At 41.8% G+C, this 19022-nt stretch overlaps 2 protein-coding genes across 8 annotated transcripts in view; one reads left to right on the top strand and one right to left on the bottom strand.

Moving 5' to 3' along the window:
- The first annotated feature begins 2627 nt into the window (after window positions 1-2627).
- hig1a (HIG1 domain family member 1A) lies at window positions 2628-6621 on the top strand. 4 transcript variants are annotated; one of them, XM_036947896.1, is made up of 4 exons: window positions 2628-2740; window positions 5548-5643; window positions 5825-5959; window positions 6132-6447. In XM_036947896.1, the coding sequence occupies exons 2-4, from the start codon at window positions 5556-5558 to the stop codon at window positions 6194-6196; spliced, it is 288 nt and encodes a 95-aa protein (XP_036803791.1). In that variant the 5' UTR covers window positions 2628-2740; window positions 5548-5555; the 3' UTR covers window positions 6197-6447.
- A 3753-nt stretch (window positions 6622-10374) lies between these two features.
- nramp-alpha (natural resistance associated macrophage protein alpha) overlaps window positions 10375-19022 on the bottom strand; it is a 49236-nt gene continuing 40588 nt past the window's right edge. For 2 of the 4 annotated variants that reach the window (XM_021567394.2, XM_021567395.2), the window contains exons 15-17: window positions 16940-17093; window positions 16678-16740; window positions 10375-12919 (exon numbers count right to left, since the gene is read on the bottom strand). In XM_021567394.2, the coding sequence (XP_021423069.2) occupies window positions 12797-12919; window positions 16678-16740; window positions 16940-17093 (340 nt within the window). In that variant the 3' untranslated portion in view covers window positions 10375-12796. 4 annotated transcript variants of the gene reach the window in all.

Below are 19022 nucleotides of genomic sequence, written 5' to 3'. Positions count from 1 at the left end.
TTTGAGTCAATTGGAGGTGTACCTGTGGATGCATTTCAAGGCCTACCTTCAAACTCAGTGCCTCTTTGCTTGACATCATGGGAAAATCAAAAGAAATCAGCCAAGACCTCCACAAGTCTGGTTCATCCTTAGGAGCAATTTCCAAACGCCTGAAGGTACCATGTTCATCTGTACAAACAATAGTACGCAAGTATAAACACCATGGGACCACGCAGCAGTCATACCGCTCAGGATGGAGACATGTTCTGTCTCCTAGAGATGAACGGACTTTGGTGCAAAAAGCGCTAAATCAATCCCAGAACAACAGCTAAGGACCTTGTGAAGATGCTGGAGGAAACAGGTCCAAAAGTATCTATATCCACAGTAAAACAAGTCATATATCGACATAACCTGAAAGGCCACTCAGCAAGGAAGAAGCCACTGCTCCAAAACTGCCATAAAAAAACCAGACGACGGTTTGCAACTGCACATGGGGACAAAGATCATACTTTTTGGAGAAATGTCCTCTGGTCTGATGAAACAAAAATAGAACTGTATGGCCATAATGACCATCGTTATGTTTGGAGGAAAAAGGGGGACGCTTGCAAGCCGAAGAACACCATCCCAACCGTGAACCGATTGGCAACATCATGTTGTGGGGTGCTTTGCTGCAAGAGGGACTGGTGCACTTCACAAAATATATGGCATCATGAGGCATGAGGAGAGTTATGTGGATATATTGACGCAACATCTCAAGACATCAGTCAGGAAGTTAAAGCTTGGTCGCAAATGGGTCTTCTAAATGGACAATGACTCCAAGCATACTTCCAAAGTTGTGGCAAAATGGCTTAAGGACAACAAACTCAAGGTATTGGAGTGGCCAACACAAAGACCTGACCTCAATCCTATAGACAATTTGTGGGCAGAACTGAAAGAGCGTGTGCGAGCATGACTTAGTTACATCAGCTCTGTCAGGAGGAATGGGCCAAAATTCACCCAACTTATTGTGGGAAGCTTGTGGAAGGCTATTCGAAATGTTTTACTCAAGTTAAACAATTTAAAGGCAATGCTACTAAACACTAATTGAGTGTATGTAAACTTCTGACCCAATGGGAATATGATTAAAGAAAGAAAAGCTTAAATAAATCATTCTGACATTTCACATTCTTAAAATAAAGTGGTGATCCTAACTGACCTAAGACAGTGAATTTTTACTAAGATTAAATAAATGTCAGGAAATGCGAAGAACTGAGTTTAAATGTATTTGGCTAAGGTGCATGTAAACTTCTGATTTCAACTGTAATATCTCACTCTCTGACAACATACTCCAACAACCTGTCCCAGATATGCCTGAGCAATACAGTGTGCGCTGCATTGTGCGAGGTCTGGCACTATATACAGTAAACCAATACATTGACCTATAGGGGAAAAGAGAGCACACATGTGCAGGCAGCAGAACAGTGAAGTAACAGGGAAATAGAAGGGTGTGATACTGGATACCTATTGGTTGAATGTGAGGAATTTATGGAAAACCTATACAGAGGTCACGTGATCCTCAGTGTCTGGCAGGAACGAGGGGGCTGAAGAGAGGGAGACAGGATAAGTAGAGAACACCAGAACTCACAAGGGTGGGGCAAGCAGACACACATAGCGACGTTAACTAAAACAGTGGTGTAATAGTCCCTTTTGATTAATACCCCTGGTTACAAATATATTTATATCTCAACTACATCGTAGACCACAAGCTGAACTCATGAAGTAAAGACACCTCCTGTACCATGTGATTTGCAGGAAGACTGCTCCCCCTCCTTGCCATCCTGCCCTGAGGTGGCCTCTGCTGTAGAGCCCTGGTTCCAGGAAAAGGGGCCTAGAATGCAAACTGTGATGCCTGGGCAGAGTGGAACAGGAGGATAGAGAGAAAGTGGGAATAAGAGAACTACAGAACGAGAGAGACAGCCCGGAGAGAGGCGTAGTAAAAAGAGGTGATAAAACAAGAGAAGCAAACAAAAATGCCCAAATCGAGAGATTAAGGGAGACAGAAGTTGTACAACTGAATGTATTCAACTGAAATGTGTATTTTGCATTTAACCCTCTGAATCAGAGAGGTGGGGGAGAGAAGGAAAGAAAATGCAAGAAAAACCCTCCCATTTTCCATAAAACCTAAAGCAATCTCACTGTCCAGCAGTGCAGACTGCTCACTTTGGGAAAATAAGGGATTTCACGGAGAACCCCTTTGTAGAGTAACACCAGTTGGCCTACCTGTAAAATGGAATAGATGTTCGAGGAAGAATAAAAAATAAAAATAAATGAATGTAGAAATGATGTGCAGAGACTTTCATTATTTATAAGGATGTCATCATAACAGACAGAATGGAATAACTTGGGAGTGCAATAAATGTAACTGCAACAACAGCAAATAAGCAATAAAATGTTTTTTAAAAACTGTGGCAAGTATTATAAATAACTGTCGATGCAAAGATCCTCTCTGGTTGACACAAGACACTTGTTTTACCTCGCGGGCACCCCCGTGTGTATTCCGACGGTAAGCATCGCCAGAGATTAGGGCCTCACTCCCTCCTATCCGAGATAACTACTTCAGCCCTCATCCAACACCCGTTCTGCCAGTCACATTATGTTAACGGTCTGTAGCTTGCGACTGGAACGAGCTACAAAAAACAGTCAAACTACAGTTTTATCTCAATTTCTTCATTCAAATACTCAATTATGGACACTCACGACAGCTGTGGCTGCTTCGCGTGATGTATTGTTCTCTCTACCTTCTTGCCTTTTGTGCTGTTGTCTGTGCTCAATGTGTGTGCCATGTTTTGTGCTGCTACCATGTTGTGCTGCTGCTATGTTGTGGTCATGTTGTGTTGCTGCCATGTGATGTTGTTGTCTTAGGTCTCTTTATGTAGCGTTGTGGTTTCTCTCTTATCGTGATATGTTTTGTCCTATATATATATATATATATATAGATAGATATTTTATCCCAGCACCCGTCCCAGCAGGAGGCCTTTTGCCCGTCATTGTAAATAAGAATTTGTTCATAAGTGACTTGCTTAGTAACATAAAAGTTACATACAAATAATAAAAAACAATTGAGTGCGATAGGCATACGGCTACTACACCTTGCTGACCCAGGCATAACTTGCTGACTGATCAATCAGCACCTCTTATTCATTTTAAATAAACAAATTAATAGCTTCCAAAAATCACTGTAACCTACCTACATATCAAATCGTATGTTGAAAAAAATATACAAATATTCGATAATGTTGTCCTTATGCACGTTATTACGGTGTATTACGGTACACTAACGTTACCGTAGCTTTTCTATCGCGGTAGGAATATTGCGTGATACGGAAACGAGGTCACGGGAAATGGACTTCACTATCTTTGCATGACTTCAGAGGTTGAAACAGAGAGCAAACGCAGCCAAAACATTGCTTCTTTATCGGGATCTTTCGACAGATCGAATGTAAGTAATTAACCAATAGTATAAAGCTCACTCGAATGGCCGTGTAATAATTTGTACTCTCACTGTAAATGCTGCTCCATCCTAGCTTTATAGATGATTAGGACTGTCTTTTGGGATTCTGTCCTTGTCTGGGATACTAGCTAGCTTGTAACGTTAGGTGACATTCTAAGGTCACGAGGACAAATAACTTGCAATAAAAAACATACATTGACACAAAGCAGTGACTGTAAATTATTGTCAAACGCCGTAGTTTAAAATGCCACACCAAGCCACCGGGCTGAAGCTCTAAACTCTGGGTTCATCCCTCGTCTACTGTACTGCAGTAAGTTGAATAGTAAACTCAAATGTATAAGTTCAAGGCATGTTCCTGCTTTGTGTCACATAGCTAAGTAGCGTTATGTGGCAAAGGGACATTTGTTATAAGCAATGCATCTGGAATATAAATGTATTATAATTAAATGAGTATCTTTGCAGTGCCTTCGGAAAGTATTCAGACCCCTTGACTTTCCACATTGTTACGTTAGCCTTATTCAAAACAATTATATAACAAAAAAATCCTCAAATCTACACATAACAACAAAGCGAAAACATGTTGCTATAAAATTTTGCAAATGTATTAAAAATAACCTCCCTTTTTACATGTATTCAGTCCCTTTGCTATGAGACTCGAAGTTGAGCTCAGATGCATCCTGTTTCCATTGATCATCTTTGAAACATTTCTACAACTTGGAGTCCACCTGTGGTAAATTCAATTGATTGGACATGATTTGGAATGGCACACACCTGTCTATATAAGGGCCCACAGTTGACAGTGCATGTCACAGCAAAAACCGAACCACGAGGTTGAACGAATTGTCGTAGAGCTCCGAGACAGGATTGTGAGGCACAGATCTGGGGAAGGGTACGAAAACATTTCTGCAGTATTGAAGGTCCCCAAGAACTCAGTGGCCTTCATCATTCTTAAATAGAAGAAGTTTGGAACCACCAAGAGTCTTCCTAGAGATGAGCAATCGGGGGAGAAGGGCCTTGGTCAAGCCCGATGGTCACTCTGACAGAGCTCTCTTTAGAGTTCCTCTGTTGATAAACCTTCCAGAAGGACAACCATCTCTACAGCAGTCCACCATAGTGGCCAGACGGAAGCCACTCTTCAGTAAAAGGCAAATGACAGCCCGCTTGGAGTTTGCCAAAAGGCAGCTAAAGACTCTCAGACCATTAGAAACAAGATTCTCTGGTCTGATAAAACCAAGATTGAACTCTTTGGCCTGAATGCCAAGCGTCACGTCTGGAGGAAGCCTGTCACCATCCCTACGGTGACGCATGGTGGTGGCAGCATCAAGCTGTGGGGATGTTTTTCAGCGGCAGGGACTGGGAGACTTGTCAGGATCGAGGGAAAGATGACCGGAGCAAAGTACAGAGAGATCCTTGATAAAAACCTGCTCTAGAGCGCTCAGGACCTGACAGGCACAAAGGTTCACCTTCCAACAGGACAACAACCCTAAGCACACAGCCAAGACAATGCAGGAGTGGCTTCGGGACAAGTCGCTGAATGTTCTTGAGTGGCCCAGCCAGAGCCAGGACTTCAAGCTGATCGAACATCTCTGGATAGACCTGAACATTTCTGTGCAGCGATGCTCCCCACCCAGCCTGACAGAGCTGGAGAAGATCTGCAGAGAAGAATGGGAGAAACTCCCCAAATACAGGTGTACCAAGCTTGTAGCATCATACCCAAGAAGAATCAAGACTGTAATCACTGCCAAAGGTGCTTCAACAAAGTACTGAGTGAAGGGTCTGAATACCTATGTAAATGTGATATTTCAGTTGTATTATTTGTAAAAAAAAACTGTTTTTGCTTTGTCATTGTGGGGTATTGTGTCTAGATGAAGGAAAACCAAATGTTTGTCAATTTTAGAATAAGGCTGTAACGTAACAAAACGTGGAGGGGTCTGAATACTTTCCGAAGACACTACATTATATTTTACCAACAGTAGTGTGTATGACAAGACTATAGTACCTACTGTAATTAGTGAGGGATAGAAGTTGGACTATGTGTTATTCAAGCCACTATTCCTTATGTCAGCCTCTCCTCCCAGCAGTCACCATGTCCTCCAACCAAGATATGCCAACATATGATGAGAATGAATCAAAATTTATGAGGAAAGCGAAGGAGTCTCCGTTTGTCCCAATAGGTAAGTGAAGAGCATGAATTATGTTGGTGGTTTCACCGCAGTGGAACTTTTCCATAGTGCATGTTTGATTGAATCCCAGTCAGTCATGGAATAAATTGTAATCCACTTTTCCAACCCTGGTTCTAAGGTTAGATATCATACAACCAGACCATCATTGCATTTCCCATGTGTTTTTTTACAGGCATGGCAGGATGCGCTGCAGTGGTCGCCTTTGGTCTGTGGAGGCTCAAGTCGCGGGGAGACACAAAGATGTCAGTCCACCTCATCCACATGCGTGTTGGAGCTCAAGGCTTTATAGTAGGCGCAATGACATTAGGTAAGTCCTAATCCAATATGTGCTGTATAACAGATACACAGGCCCAACAGCTAATATATCTTAATCAATTTACAGGTGCAACATGTATCACACGACTGTGTTGTGCCCTTATACACGTACCACTACCATAAAATGGAACATTAACATGACTGTAATGTTTGTCTATTTGTAGGGGTGATCTACTCTATGTACAAACAATACCTTGCCCCCACGGACCCAGGTAAAGACAGCAAGTGAGCCTACTAGCCAATCAGCAAGTGACATGACCAGAAAACACTCCATGCCTGCCATTTCTGCATTCTACCCTTAGAAATAGAAATCATAGAATGGATTATATCTGTCAAAATAACATTCCATTCATGGCAAGTCATTTATTTTGGTGAGGGTGTCATTTAAGCTAAGCAGCATTCTCTGGCAGTCACTTTGAAGAAGGTTAGTACATTTCAGAGGAAGTCGAGTGGCACATTCATTCTGTTTCAATCATTACCTCATTGCTAGACACCTGCTGTAAACCACCAGTAAAATGCCACCTTGAAGGCGACCAGCACACCCATAAACTCCTATAGCCGATCCACTCATTGACCATTGTCAGCCTCACCATGTAGTGTTATTGTTATTATATAATAAATAATATTGGTTATTTTCTAAACTCTACTTTGAAATATGGGTTAAGTTTTTATTTAATTAACAGGTACAGAAGTAGGTAAAAGGTTATTTTCAACCACCTATCCGCACACTACTAACTCTTCTAGGGGATAGATTGAAATGTACAGAATGGTTACCTGGAGGAAAATGGATGAGGGTCATGCTTTTTACATTTCAGTCAAGGGGAGGGTTTAGTATTTTTTTATTAACTCTAGTCCAGGGGAGGGTCGTGTAATTTGTAATTGATGAAATTTCAATAATTTTCAGTGTTCTTGAATTTGTTGCTTATTAGGCTATATATCAATGTGTGCCTGGATGCGCAATGTCAAGTGTGCTTATAGGCTATTTAGTGTGGTGACAATCATATGATCTATAGCCTATAGGCTACGAAGTGCATGCTCGGAGAAGCAAAGAGCAAAGTTACATTTCTAAGAAAGCTGCTGGGATGGTGTAAATACAATTAGGCTGCAATAGATATTCCAACCCTGAGTCCTGGCCTGCTCTTGCTGATCAAAAACTTTTTTGGTGTGCTGTGTAGGTCTACAGTGGCAATTTAGGAGGAGAGTCAAAGGCTTCTTCTGAAAATCATTTATGATTAGGCCTATTCCAAAAAAAATGCACACATACTAGCCTATGTTCTGTTCAGTTTGAGGAGAGCACAAAGATGAGGAACAAAGGTAAACTTTGATAGCGTGCTACAACTATAATTGATTTCAGTAAAAACAATGTTTCTTGCCCATTATGTATTTATCAGTTACTGTCCTCACAATAAGCCAGATACGAGTAACTTACATTGTGGTGCTGAAACTTGAAGCAACAGCTGCAGTACAATCAATCGGAAATGGACAGACAGCTCATGGTGCTGTAGGTAGGCAAATTCGAGTAAGTGTAATTCATTCATAGTCTTAATGTTAGACTTAACTAACAACAAGAGAGCTTTGTGTTGGAGCCTATTTACGAAAGAGGTAGGCGTACCTGTTTGACAGACAAAAATAGGCTATCCATAGATTTATTGGTTTAAGGCACTGCATCTCAGTGCTAGAGGCGTCACTACAGACCCTGGTTCGATTCCAGGCTGTCCCATAGGGCAGTGCAAAATTGGTCCAGCGTCGTCCGGGTTAGGCCGTTATTGTAAATAAGAATTTGTTCTTAACTGACTTAAATAAATATTTGTTTAAAAAACCCACCATGCACTCTTTAAATAACAGCCCTTCACTGTCACGGAGGTAAGCTAAGTTAAATCCAAGACTCAAATTGAGGGGTAATGAGAGGGTATGCCTACCTTTTATTTAAGAAAATGGCAAAAAGCATGATCTATAACAGCGCTTTGGTCCGTGATGCTTTATGCTGTAAAACACCTGGGAAAGACACGACTCCAATGCATATGGGAATATCATTGCCTTGTGTCTTTGACATTGAGGCTGAGCTACAACCTTCTATAGCCGAGAAGAAAAATAGACTTTGCTTGGGAAGTAATCTAATTCTGTTACTATCAATTGATTAAGCTATTCACTTTCTGTACAATAGATGTTTAAATCGGAAGGCCTGTTGTCCGGACCTCTCTATGGGGGTACCACAGGGTTTAATTCTCGGGCCGACTCTTATCTCTGTATATATCAATGATGTCGCTCTTGCTGCGGGTGATTCTTTGATCCACCTCTACGCAGACGACACCATTCTGTATACATCTGACCCTTCTTTGGACACTGTGTTAACAAATCTCCAAACGAGCTTCATTGCCATACAACACTCCTTCCGTGGCCTCCAACTGCCCTTAAACACTAGTAAAACTAAATGCATGCTCTTCAACCGATCGCTGCCCACACCAACCCGCCTAGCATCACTACTCTAGACGGTTCTGACTTAGAATATGTGGACAACTATAAATACCTAGATGTCTGAATAGACTGTAAACTCTCCTTCCAGACTCACGTTAAGCATCTCCAATCCAAAGTTAAATCTAGAATCGGCTTCCTATTTCACAACAGAGCCTCCTTCACTCATGCTGCCAAACATACCCTCGTAAAACTGACTATCCTGCCGATCTTTGACTTCGACGATGTCATTTACAAAATAGCCTCCAAACACTCTACTCTGCAAATTGGATGCAGTCTATCACAGTGCCATCCGTTTTGTCACCAAAGCCCCATATACTACACACCATTGCGACCTGTATGCTCTCGATGGCTGGTCCTCGCTACATATTCGTCGCAAAACACACTGGAACCAGGTCATCTATAAGTCTTTGCTAGGTAAAGCTCCGCCTTATCTCAGCTCACTGGTCATCATAGTAACACCCACCCGTAGCACACGCTCCAGCAGGTATATTTCACTGGTCATCCCCAAAGCCAACACCTCCTTTGGCCGCCTTTCCTTCCAGTTCTCTGCTGCCAATGACTGGAACGAATTGCAAAAATCACTGAAGTTGGAGACATATCTCCCTCACTAACATCAAGCATTGGCTGTCAGAGTAGCTCACCGATCGCTGCAGCTGTACATATCCCATCCAACCAACTACCTACCTCATCCCCATATGTTTTTTTTCTGCTCTTTTGCACAACAGTATTTATACTTGCACATCCTGATCTGCACATCTATCACTCCAGTGTTAATTGCTAAATTGTAATTACTTCGCCACGATGGCCTATTTATTGCCTTACCTCCTTACTTCATTTGCACACACTGTATACAGATGTTCTATTGTGTTATTGACTGTACGATTGTTTAGCCCATTTGTAACTGTGTTGTTTTTGTCGCACTGCTTTGCTTTGTCTTGGCCAGGTCGCAGTTGTAATTGAGAACTTGTTCTCAGCTGGCCTACCTGGTTAAATAAAGGTGAAATAAAATAAAAACCCAGACAGCTTTTAGGTAAACACTTATGACCAACTCTCGTTGAGTTAAGTCACAGAAGAAGAGTAGCCAGTAGTCAAAGCTTACATATTTCTGCATTGGTAGGCCTACTCTGTCTGGGGTGGAAAAGTAGACCTAACTTTTGAAAATACAATGCTCAGATTCCTATTGATTGTCGCAGATTTAATTGTTTGCCAACAAGACACACTGATTTAGCATTGTAGAAATAAGATAAGAATGGACAGAGAGAGGCCTGTAATTTGTCATTTGTGTGGTATTACATTTTTTTAGAATTGCATGACATCTTTAGAAAAGGGCCAGTTTTTCTCAGACCTGCAAAAACAATGATAGATCCATGCAATGCTTTTACTATAAAGACATTCATTCCACCCCTACTCTTGTCCATGGTGGTCTGCGAACACACAACTTTCTGGCCTGCAGCCTTCTGTGCTATCAACTCCTGTGTTGCCATGTAATGCTTACAGGATGAAGAACCGTTTCTAAAACTGCTTATCTAAGGCTCTAATCTGTCCAGGAAGTGAGGGAAAATGGTAGGAATGTTCTCTGCTATCCATTTTGATTTAATTATTATTTTGGTTTTAGGGGATGGTTACTTGTTTTTTCCCCCCCAAGCGTTGGGGGAGGGTTTAGATAAAATATATTTTGCTGAAGGGAGAGCCATCCAATTTCATTTCAGAGCGGCCCGATTTTCTCCATGTAACCCTTATTATAAAGAACGTTCACTCCCTAAAGAGAAGTATTGACAAACCTCATGAAGCTCAACGGGTCTCAAAGATGATATGTTCAGTGTCCGGACTGTTTAAAAAATATATATAATGCTGTTAATGAGTTTTGTACATAGTGAAATTAGTAAAAAGTATTTAATGATTTATCTTTGGAAAGTGACAAAAAAAACAAAGTTATTTTGTACAAATATTTTTTATTTTATTTGGCATGATGTCATTTTATTCATCAAAAATGTATGGTACCAGCGAAACTTAACAGCCACAAACTGTTGATACTTTAGTTTCCTTTAAAAAAGATATATATAAAAAATAAAGTCAAGATATCTATGCGATTGTTAAATTGACCAAATACAAATGCTGGCTTCACAGTACATAAAATTCCACATTAAAAATAAATGTCATATCTAAACATGTAAACCATACAAGTGAATGACTTCTGTATGGAGATTTCATAATTAAAACAATCCAGGGTAATGACTTCACTAAAGTGGTGTGATCATGCACACACAGAGACCTATTTATGATAGATCTACTCTCAAAATGTCAGTCTATAAATATATGTAAATTCTACAATGGTCATCAGGAGCTGTATTTAGCAGTGACACCTAACTTCATAGACCACGTCAAGAAGCAGAAAAAGCCTGCATCTTTCATTATATTGGGCTTGGGTATGAATTTAAACTTCAACTGAATTTCAATGGGTAGAGTTTTGTACTAACAAAAACACTGAATTCACAGAAAGAGGTCAGTACAATTGTTAGTATCACATTAACATTTTCCCTGAGAAATAATTTTAAGGAAATGGGATAATTTGGGCATGTGGGCTGCTTTTATGCCTTTCACTGTAAAGCCAAAGCTTTAGTTTTACTGGGGTGCTTTGGAGGGAATGACCAAAATAGCAGGACATTTGTAGAACATTTTAAATGACTACACCCAAAATCTTAAATATTTATCTATTAGCACCTTGAGTGTGATAAATTGTGTTTTATAAATAAAATGTAGAATTATTTTGAACACCCCTGCCCCAGTTTAAGCCGGGCAGTGGGCGCATACCTTCTTTTTTGAAATTAATAAATAAAAACGTGGCCAAGATATTCCAGTTATTTTTTACTTTAAAAAAAGTAACCTTTATTTAACTAGGCAAGTCAGTTAAGAACAAATTCTTATTTACAATTACGGACGACGCTGGGCCAATTGTGCGCCGCCCTATGGGACTCCCAATCACGGCCTGATGTGATGCAGCCTGGATTCGTACCAGGGACTGTAGTGACGCCCCTTGCACTGAGATGCAGTGCCTTAGACCGCTGCGCCACTCAGGAGCCCTGGGGAGTTATAATTGCAAGTGCCAGAGCAACTGGGTTAGGAAATTGTTCTTAAATGGCCAATCCGCACTTGAAACAATAACAAAGCAGACACCCCGCCTCTGTTTTGATAAAAAGCTGAGGGATGGGCCTGGAGAAATGTAACCACTTAAATTCATAGACTGCGCTATGGATGCAAGGACTGACCCTCCAAGATTTGATGTACTGTGTTCTGATGGGGTACGACTGAACTATGGTCATGAGGCATTTCTAAGTAATATTCTTCAAGAAACAATTGATATACAATGAGAATACAAAACATTAAGAACACCTGCTCTTTCCATGAAAGACTGAGCAGGTAAATCGAGGTGAAAGCTATGATATCTTATTGATGTCACTTGTTAAATCCACTTCAATTAGTGTAGGACTTTTAGCCTTGAGATAATTGAGACATGGATTTTGTATATGTGCCATTCAGATGGTGAATGTGCAAGACAAAAGATTCAAGTGCCTTTGAACGGGATATGGTAGTAGGTGCCAGGCGCACCATTTTCTGTCAAGAACTGCAGCGTTACTGGGTTTTTTACGCTCAACGGTTTCCCGTATGTATCAAGAATGGTCCACAAACCAAAGGACATCAAGCCAACTGTGGGAAGCATTGGAGTCACCATGTACCAGCATTCCTGTCCATGCCCCGACAAATTGAGTCTGTTCTGGGGGCAAAGGGGGTTGTGGGGAGGTCTTCCTAATATTTTGTGTACTCAGTGTATATCATTAATTTATACGCTCAAAAATGGATGTAACAACTGTGAATTGGCCCTTTAAGTGCTTGCTCTGATAAAGTCTTATGAAAATGAAGTTCTCTGTGTGTTCATAAATTTAAAAAATTCTACAACGTACATGCATATAAATTGGTGGCAATTGCCTTTTTTGTAACAAACTCACTACACACAGTGTATTTCCCATATAAAATGATCACAGCTTTTCAAAGTCATAAAAATGCTGTCCCGTGAAAAAGCCGGCTCATTTGCAGAATTTTTATAGTGCCACGTTGATCAAGCATGCTCGACATGATAAAAACCAACAACTCATTGGGGTAAACTTGATCATAGCCCTAACCTTCATATAATGCCAATCATAGTTAGGCTACCTGCCTAGTGGAATGTCAAGTGAGGGGTTCAAGGCTTCTTGTAAGGGTCAGATGATGAGGATGGGCACTTACGAAGGTCTGGCTGGCACTAAGGCACAGGAGGCGCACTGCATCCTCCATGTTAGGTCACCCCTGTGAATTCTCTCTAGCTACGGACTGTATCACTGTTAATAACCACTCCTCCAACGTGTTCTTCTTCTAATCTCTCCACCATTGTGTCGCTGTCCATGTCCTTCAGCAGGTAAATGTCATTGTGGCCAGTCAGCATCTGTTGAGAAGTGAAGAAGAGCGTGAGAGATGGTTAATCTCATGCAATGCGAGTTTGATTCTCTTATTACTGAATGTCATAAGCACTCGATTGGTAGGATCTCATTCATCAACTCATTAACCATTCCTGGGAAATGCTTAAGCAGTTGTATGTTGACTGTGCATAGGCTATGTACTGTAAGCAGCAAAGCCCTTTTCATCAAGTGATTGTGAGTGTTCAATGCAAATGTTGTAATCTATGGTGTCAAAAATGGACAAATGCAAAGAAATCTATCACTGACACCAACCAAATGTAGTGTCAAAAGTAGTGCTTACCAAGTTATTCTCATTGGGCTTTCTAGGGCCTGGTGATATTTATTCAACATAAAATGTGGTCAGCCCAGTGCAATGCATAGCTGCAGGAATATGGTTCATCGGGACTTTTATTATGAAGTGGTTGCTACAGACTAGCCCTGCTAGAGCTGCCCCGGTCAATTGTAAGTGCTGTTATTATGAAGTAGAAAAGTCTAGGAGCAACAACGGCTTAGCCGCAAATTGGTGGGCCACACAAGCGTATAGCACGTAAAAATAGTATGTTCTCAGTTGCAACACTTTATTGAGTTCCAAACCGCCTCTGGAAGGAATGTCAGCACAATAACTGTTAGTCGGGAGCTTGATGAAATGGGTTTCCATGGCCGAGCATCCGCACACAAGCCTAAAATCACCATGCGCAATGCCAAGTGTGGGCTGGAGTGGTGAAAGCTCGGCGCCATTGGACTCTGGTGCAGTGGAAACGTGTTCTCTGGAGTGATGAATCACACTTCACCATCTGTTAGTTTGATGGACAAATCTGGGTTTGGCAGATGCTGGGAGAATGCTACCTGCCCCAATGCATAGTGCCAATTGTAAAGTTTGGTGGAGTAGGAATAATGGTCTGGGGCTGTTTTTCATGGTTCAGGCCAAGCCCCTTAGTGCCAGTAAAGGAAAATCTTAACGCTATGGCATTCTAGACGATTCTGTGCTTCCAACTTTGTGGCAACGGTTTGGGGAAGGCCATGTCCTGTTTCAGCATGACAATGCTCCCGTGCACAATGTTAGGTCCATACAGAAATGCTTTGTCGAGATCGGTGTGGAAGAACTTGACTGGCCTGCACAGAGCCCTGACCTCAACCCCATCGAACATCTTTGGGATGAATTGAAACGCCGACTGTGAGCCAGGCCTAATCTCCCAACATCAGTGCCCACCTCACTAATGTTCGTGGCTGAATGGAAGAAAGTCCCGCAGCAATGTTCCAACATCTAGTGGGAAGCCTTCCCAGAAAAGTGGAGACTGTTATAGCAGCAATGGGGGGACCAACTCCATATTAATGCCCATGATTTTGCAATTAGATGTTTGATGAGCAGGTGTCCACATACTTTTGTTCATGTAGTGTACAATAATGTTCAAATACCAAATAGATAGATAGCAGCTTCCAAATACTGTAGACTTGGGCTTATTATCATGTCAGCAGGATATTAATTTCCATTGTGCAAGATTAACTTTTCACATCTTAACCTGGAATAGGACTGCAATAATTTGAGAGAAATCGAATTCAAACTTAGTTCTCTCATTGACAAACATGAGAACAAGTCACACTTGCTCTGCTTGAGCATGAAAGATAGGATATCAAAAACTAATCCTCTCAAAAGGGAAAGGGAGGCCTCTGAACAGGAACAAGTGTGTTTGTTGTCATTGGGGTTTACATAATGTCCGTTGTGCACAGCTGGTGAGTCATTTTCTGTTCAGGCTTCATTTTGTGTTCATTTTCCAATGATTCTACATGTTAAATCCAGGATATTTGCAGATTCAATTAAGTTGAATTTAAGACCTTATTAATGCTACTCGGAATACAAATTTTAAGGTCTGCGTGCTCCATACACCTGCTAATATTCCCCTCTAGAAATGAGCCCATGTTGGCAAAAAAAGTAGTATTTTTAGGGCTAGCTCTTTCACCAAAGGCTTTAGCCTACATGGCTCATATTATCAGGCAGGTGTGCCATTTTAGCCATGAGCATTTGTCCTGTAGCCTAAGGAATTTAGTAGCATAGTGGCTATGCTATAGATGGCTGAAGCATGGGGTTGCCCATCTGCATTTGTTTAGGCTACCCCAATGGGCTAATTATTAGCTAGATTTCAAACTAAATGTTCAGAATTTTGGCTTCGATACCAATACCAGCTTAATGCTCACTCAATAGAGTTGGGCTGAAATACAAATGCCTTAAAGTCAAATGTGCACTGGGTGTGCAGGCTTTTGATTCAGCACTGCTCAAACAACAGAGTCAGCTTAACAAGGTCCTGTTGAGCAGTGAATTTGTAGAATCTGGTGCTAGAGTTGGGCTGAAATAAATGTCTACTCACCCAGTAGCTCTCCTGGAGGTATTATGATATAACATTTGAACATTAGCCTACAACCAGAAAGTTTAATAAAATAATTCCCTCATTCATTAAATCAGTTATCATATAGCTATACTTCAAAGCAAGGTAGCTAAGCAGCAGGGCTCTAGACTGACTTTTTCCAGTGCCAAGTAAGACACGAAAGAAGTGAGCTATTTCATTTAACATGTTCAGGGAATGCATCATGGATATTTTGATGTGCAACATGTCAAAATAGGATCCAGAATAATCAGATATCTTTTGAGAGATGAATTTGCCTGCATGTTTTGTGCATATTGGCCTAGGCTATATGCTACATAATTTATCACCTGAGGAAATGGGAACTCGAAAAACATTAGCTAGATTGCTAACTCTAAATATTATATGGTTTCTAGCAGTACATTTGATGTTCTACAAAAACTTTCCATTGGTAGACCTATATAGGCTACTTGATGCCTATTCACCACAAATGGCGCTCTCCACTCCATTCCGCCGGCACATAATCTCAATTACATACTATGCTGGTAAAGTGGTGTTATTTCCTCTATATTGACAGTTGAGAAATAATTGGTATACTCATAAAAGCAGAGATGTTCCTCTTTTTTAACAGTAAGTTGTTTTAAAAACTGTCTTTCCTGCAATTAGCCTACATTTTGAAATGTTGCTTAACTGTCAGTACGCTTGCACCTATCAGAATGGATCTCTTCCTTTACTCCGTGTGCAAAAAGTGGAGCGGGAGTGAGAGCCAGCAACGAAACAAGGAAAGGGCAGATACTTTCATTGTGGGAAGCAGGTGAATGCACATTACTGTTGACCAAATAACGGTTTTAGAACCCAAAAATCTGCAGGCATGTTGTGTAGCCGAATCACCGATGTAAGCAAAATTGCTTTGTTAAGAGGGAAATGACAGTGTCAGCAATTTTCGGTTTAGCGTACCAACTCTAGTCTTGGTGTCTATCAAATTGTAAAGGCTACCTTGTTCTCTCCTTTGGCAACGGACCGACGCGCACTGGCACACGCAGAGGCACACATGTGGATAGCTCTCTAACATCTTGAAAGCGCGCCTTGAGTATTGTGACGTTCAAAAGTTTTTTGGGCCATGGTGGCAACAATTAAGTAGCTGCACAATATAACGGAAACACTAGTCACTTCCTTCACATTTTTTAAGACCTTTGAAAACAGATAAATGAATTTAAGACTACGAACCTCCGGACACCCTGTGAATTGCCACCGTTCTTTGACAACCAGCAGGTTGTGTGCACAGCTGACATTTGTGTTGGTCTATCTTTTAAACACTGTCTTGTTCAGTTTTAGGTGTCATACTCTGGCTGTTCCTCTATGAACACAGAAGGTCTGTTGTTGCTTACCCTGCTGGCCAGACAGGACACGTCCAGACAGGAGACCCCCAGGGCTATCAGACAATGCCACACCTGTGGACACACACAAAGAGGGTAGGAGGTCAGAAGAGGGTCATTGTACTCCCTATAATAGTTTACAATGAATCTTTCCAAACCCTGCATTCAGTATTCAGCATTGAAAAGTAATCACCTCATTCTGGTGTTAATATACAGTGTTGTGTGCTAATCTAGCCCGGTCCATGGTGTTATAATGACTGCTATAGTAACTCACCAGGTAGCCCACAAAGCATAGGTATGCTATACAAAGAAAGCCCGCCAGCACATAGAGAGCCACACTGCTTAGGCTGGTCACATAGACCACCACAAAGTGCATGTTGATGGCACAGACCACCAGGATGACCACCCCTCCGCCTATCTTCCACACCCTGAGGAGCACAGGCACAACTGAGATGGTAAGTTGGCACAATGATAAATTGTCACCGTCATCACATGTATGAAATCATTTCTCTATCAGTGCAAATACAGAAATTCTAACTGCATCCAAAATGGCACCCTTATTTCCTACAGGCCCTGTTCAAAAGTAGTATATTATGTAGGGAATAGTGCTGAGCGGGGGGGGGGGGTTCGGTTATTTTTTATTTTTTAGAATTTTACCCCTTTTTCTCCACCAATTTTCGTGGTATCCAATTGTTGTAGTAGCTACTATCTTGTCTCATTGCTACAACTCCCGTACGGGCTCGGGAGAGACGCATGACGGCTGAATGTCATGCGTCCTCCGATACACAACCCAACCAGCCGTACTGCTTCTTAACACAGCGCGCATCCAACCCGGAAGCCAGCCGCACCAATGTGTCAGAGGAAACACCGTGCACCTGGCAACCTTGGCTAGCGCGCACTGTGCCCGGCCCGCCACAGGAGTCGCTGGTGCGCGATGAGACAAGGAGATCCCTTACCGACCAATCCCTCCCTAACCCGGACGACGCTAGGCCAATCGTGCGTCGCCCCACGGACCTCCCGGTCGCGGCCAGTTACGACAGAGCCTGGGCGCGAACCCAGGGACTCTGATGGCACAGCTGGCGCTGCAGTACAGCACCCTTAACCACTGCGCCACCCGGGAGGCTGGGGTTCGGTTATTAAACAGCTACTTGACAGACGTCGGTTCAATTAGTTTCTCTAGAGAAATCAAGCAATTCACAAGATAAATTAAGTCAAGAACCATGTTGGACGCTGGGCTCATTGGAAGTTGTAGTTTTCATTAGGCAAATATTCAACCTAGCTTAACGCAGAAACTTGGTAATTAACTATAATGAATGACCATAATCCATTGCGCCTGTTCTTTGGATACACACAGACCATAGGAGACTGCATGAAAGAGGAATGACAACACAACGAAGAGAGGGACAGACAGTTTGAGGTAGCTCTACCTGATTGATAGTTTAGCTACTACTATCCTACCTAAATAGGATGACTTGTTCAATGGGAAGCACAGAAGAAACAGATGGTTGTCTGGCTGGCTGCTACTGCTTGAGCAGAGATGAGATGGAGTCTCGTATGGCTCAGTTGGTAGCATGGCGAATGCAACACAAGGGTTGTGGGATCGATTCCCACGGAGACCAGTACAAAAAAACGTAGCTTTCACTACTGTAAATCACTCTTGATAAGAGCATCTGCTAAAATAACTAAAATGTTCCACTACAAGTCCATGGTGTTTGCCTACAAAACAAAAAGAGGAACTGCCCCTTCCTACCGTCAGGCTATGCTCAAACCCTTCATCTCAACCCGAGCACTCCGTTCTACCATCTCTGGTCTCTTGGCCCTCCCACCGATAATGGGAGGGCAGCCCCCACTCTGCCCAATCTCTTCTCTGTCCTGGCACCCCAATGTTGGAACCAGCTTCCCCCTGGAACTAGGACAGCAGAGTCCCTGCTCATCTTCCAAAAGCACCTGAAACCATAACTCTTCAAATAATATCTTAAATAATCTCCTCCTCACCTCAACTACTATGCCTGCAATATGTGGTTGTCCCACCTAGCTATCTTAAGATTAATCCACTCACTAACTGTAAGTCGCTCTGGATAGGAGTGTCTGCTAAATGACAAAATGTAAATGTAAAATGAGATGATGATTTAAAAGGAATTAAATTATAAAGTCATCAAATAAAAACTAAGTAATATACACAACTGAAATATTGTATTAAAGTAAGTAATGTGAATACATTTTGGTTGAGAAGCAGTAATAGGCATTCACTACCATCATGGGGCTCTTATTGTTTTATTCTGTGTTGTTACAGAATTCAACCCACTGTCAGTGGCATGAAAAAGGCAGGTGATGGTTGAGGGAAGCTCTAAAATCAT

Source organism: Oncorhynchus mykiss, chromosome 17 (genome assembly GCF_013265735.2).
Source record: "Oncorhynchus mykiss isolate Arlee chromosome 17, USDA_OmykA_1.1, whole genome shotgun sequence".
Classification (NCBI taxonomy): domain Eukaryota; kingdom Metazoa; phylum Chordata; class Actinopteri; order Salmoniformes; family Salmonidae; genus Oncorhynchus; species Oncorhynchus mykiss.
Note: the sequence above shows the minus strand (reverse complement) of the source record. Positions and strands in the feature narration are given on the sequence as shown.

Bases quoted from the DNA above. Each gene is read 5' to 3' on its own strand.
- hig1a (XM_021567422.2), top strand. From the start codon at position 3,380: ATGACTTCAGAGGTTGAAACAGAGAGCAAACGCAGCCAAAACATTGCT. The intron at 5,644-5,824 runs GTAAGTGAAGAG...GTTTTTTTACAG, and splicing joins GTCTCCGTTTGTCCCAATAG to GCATGGCAGGATGCGCTGCA. The intron at 5,960-6,131 runs GTAAGTCCTAAT...GTCTATTTGTAG, and splicing joins AGTAGGCGCAATGACATTAG to GGGTGATCTACTCTATGTAC.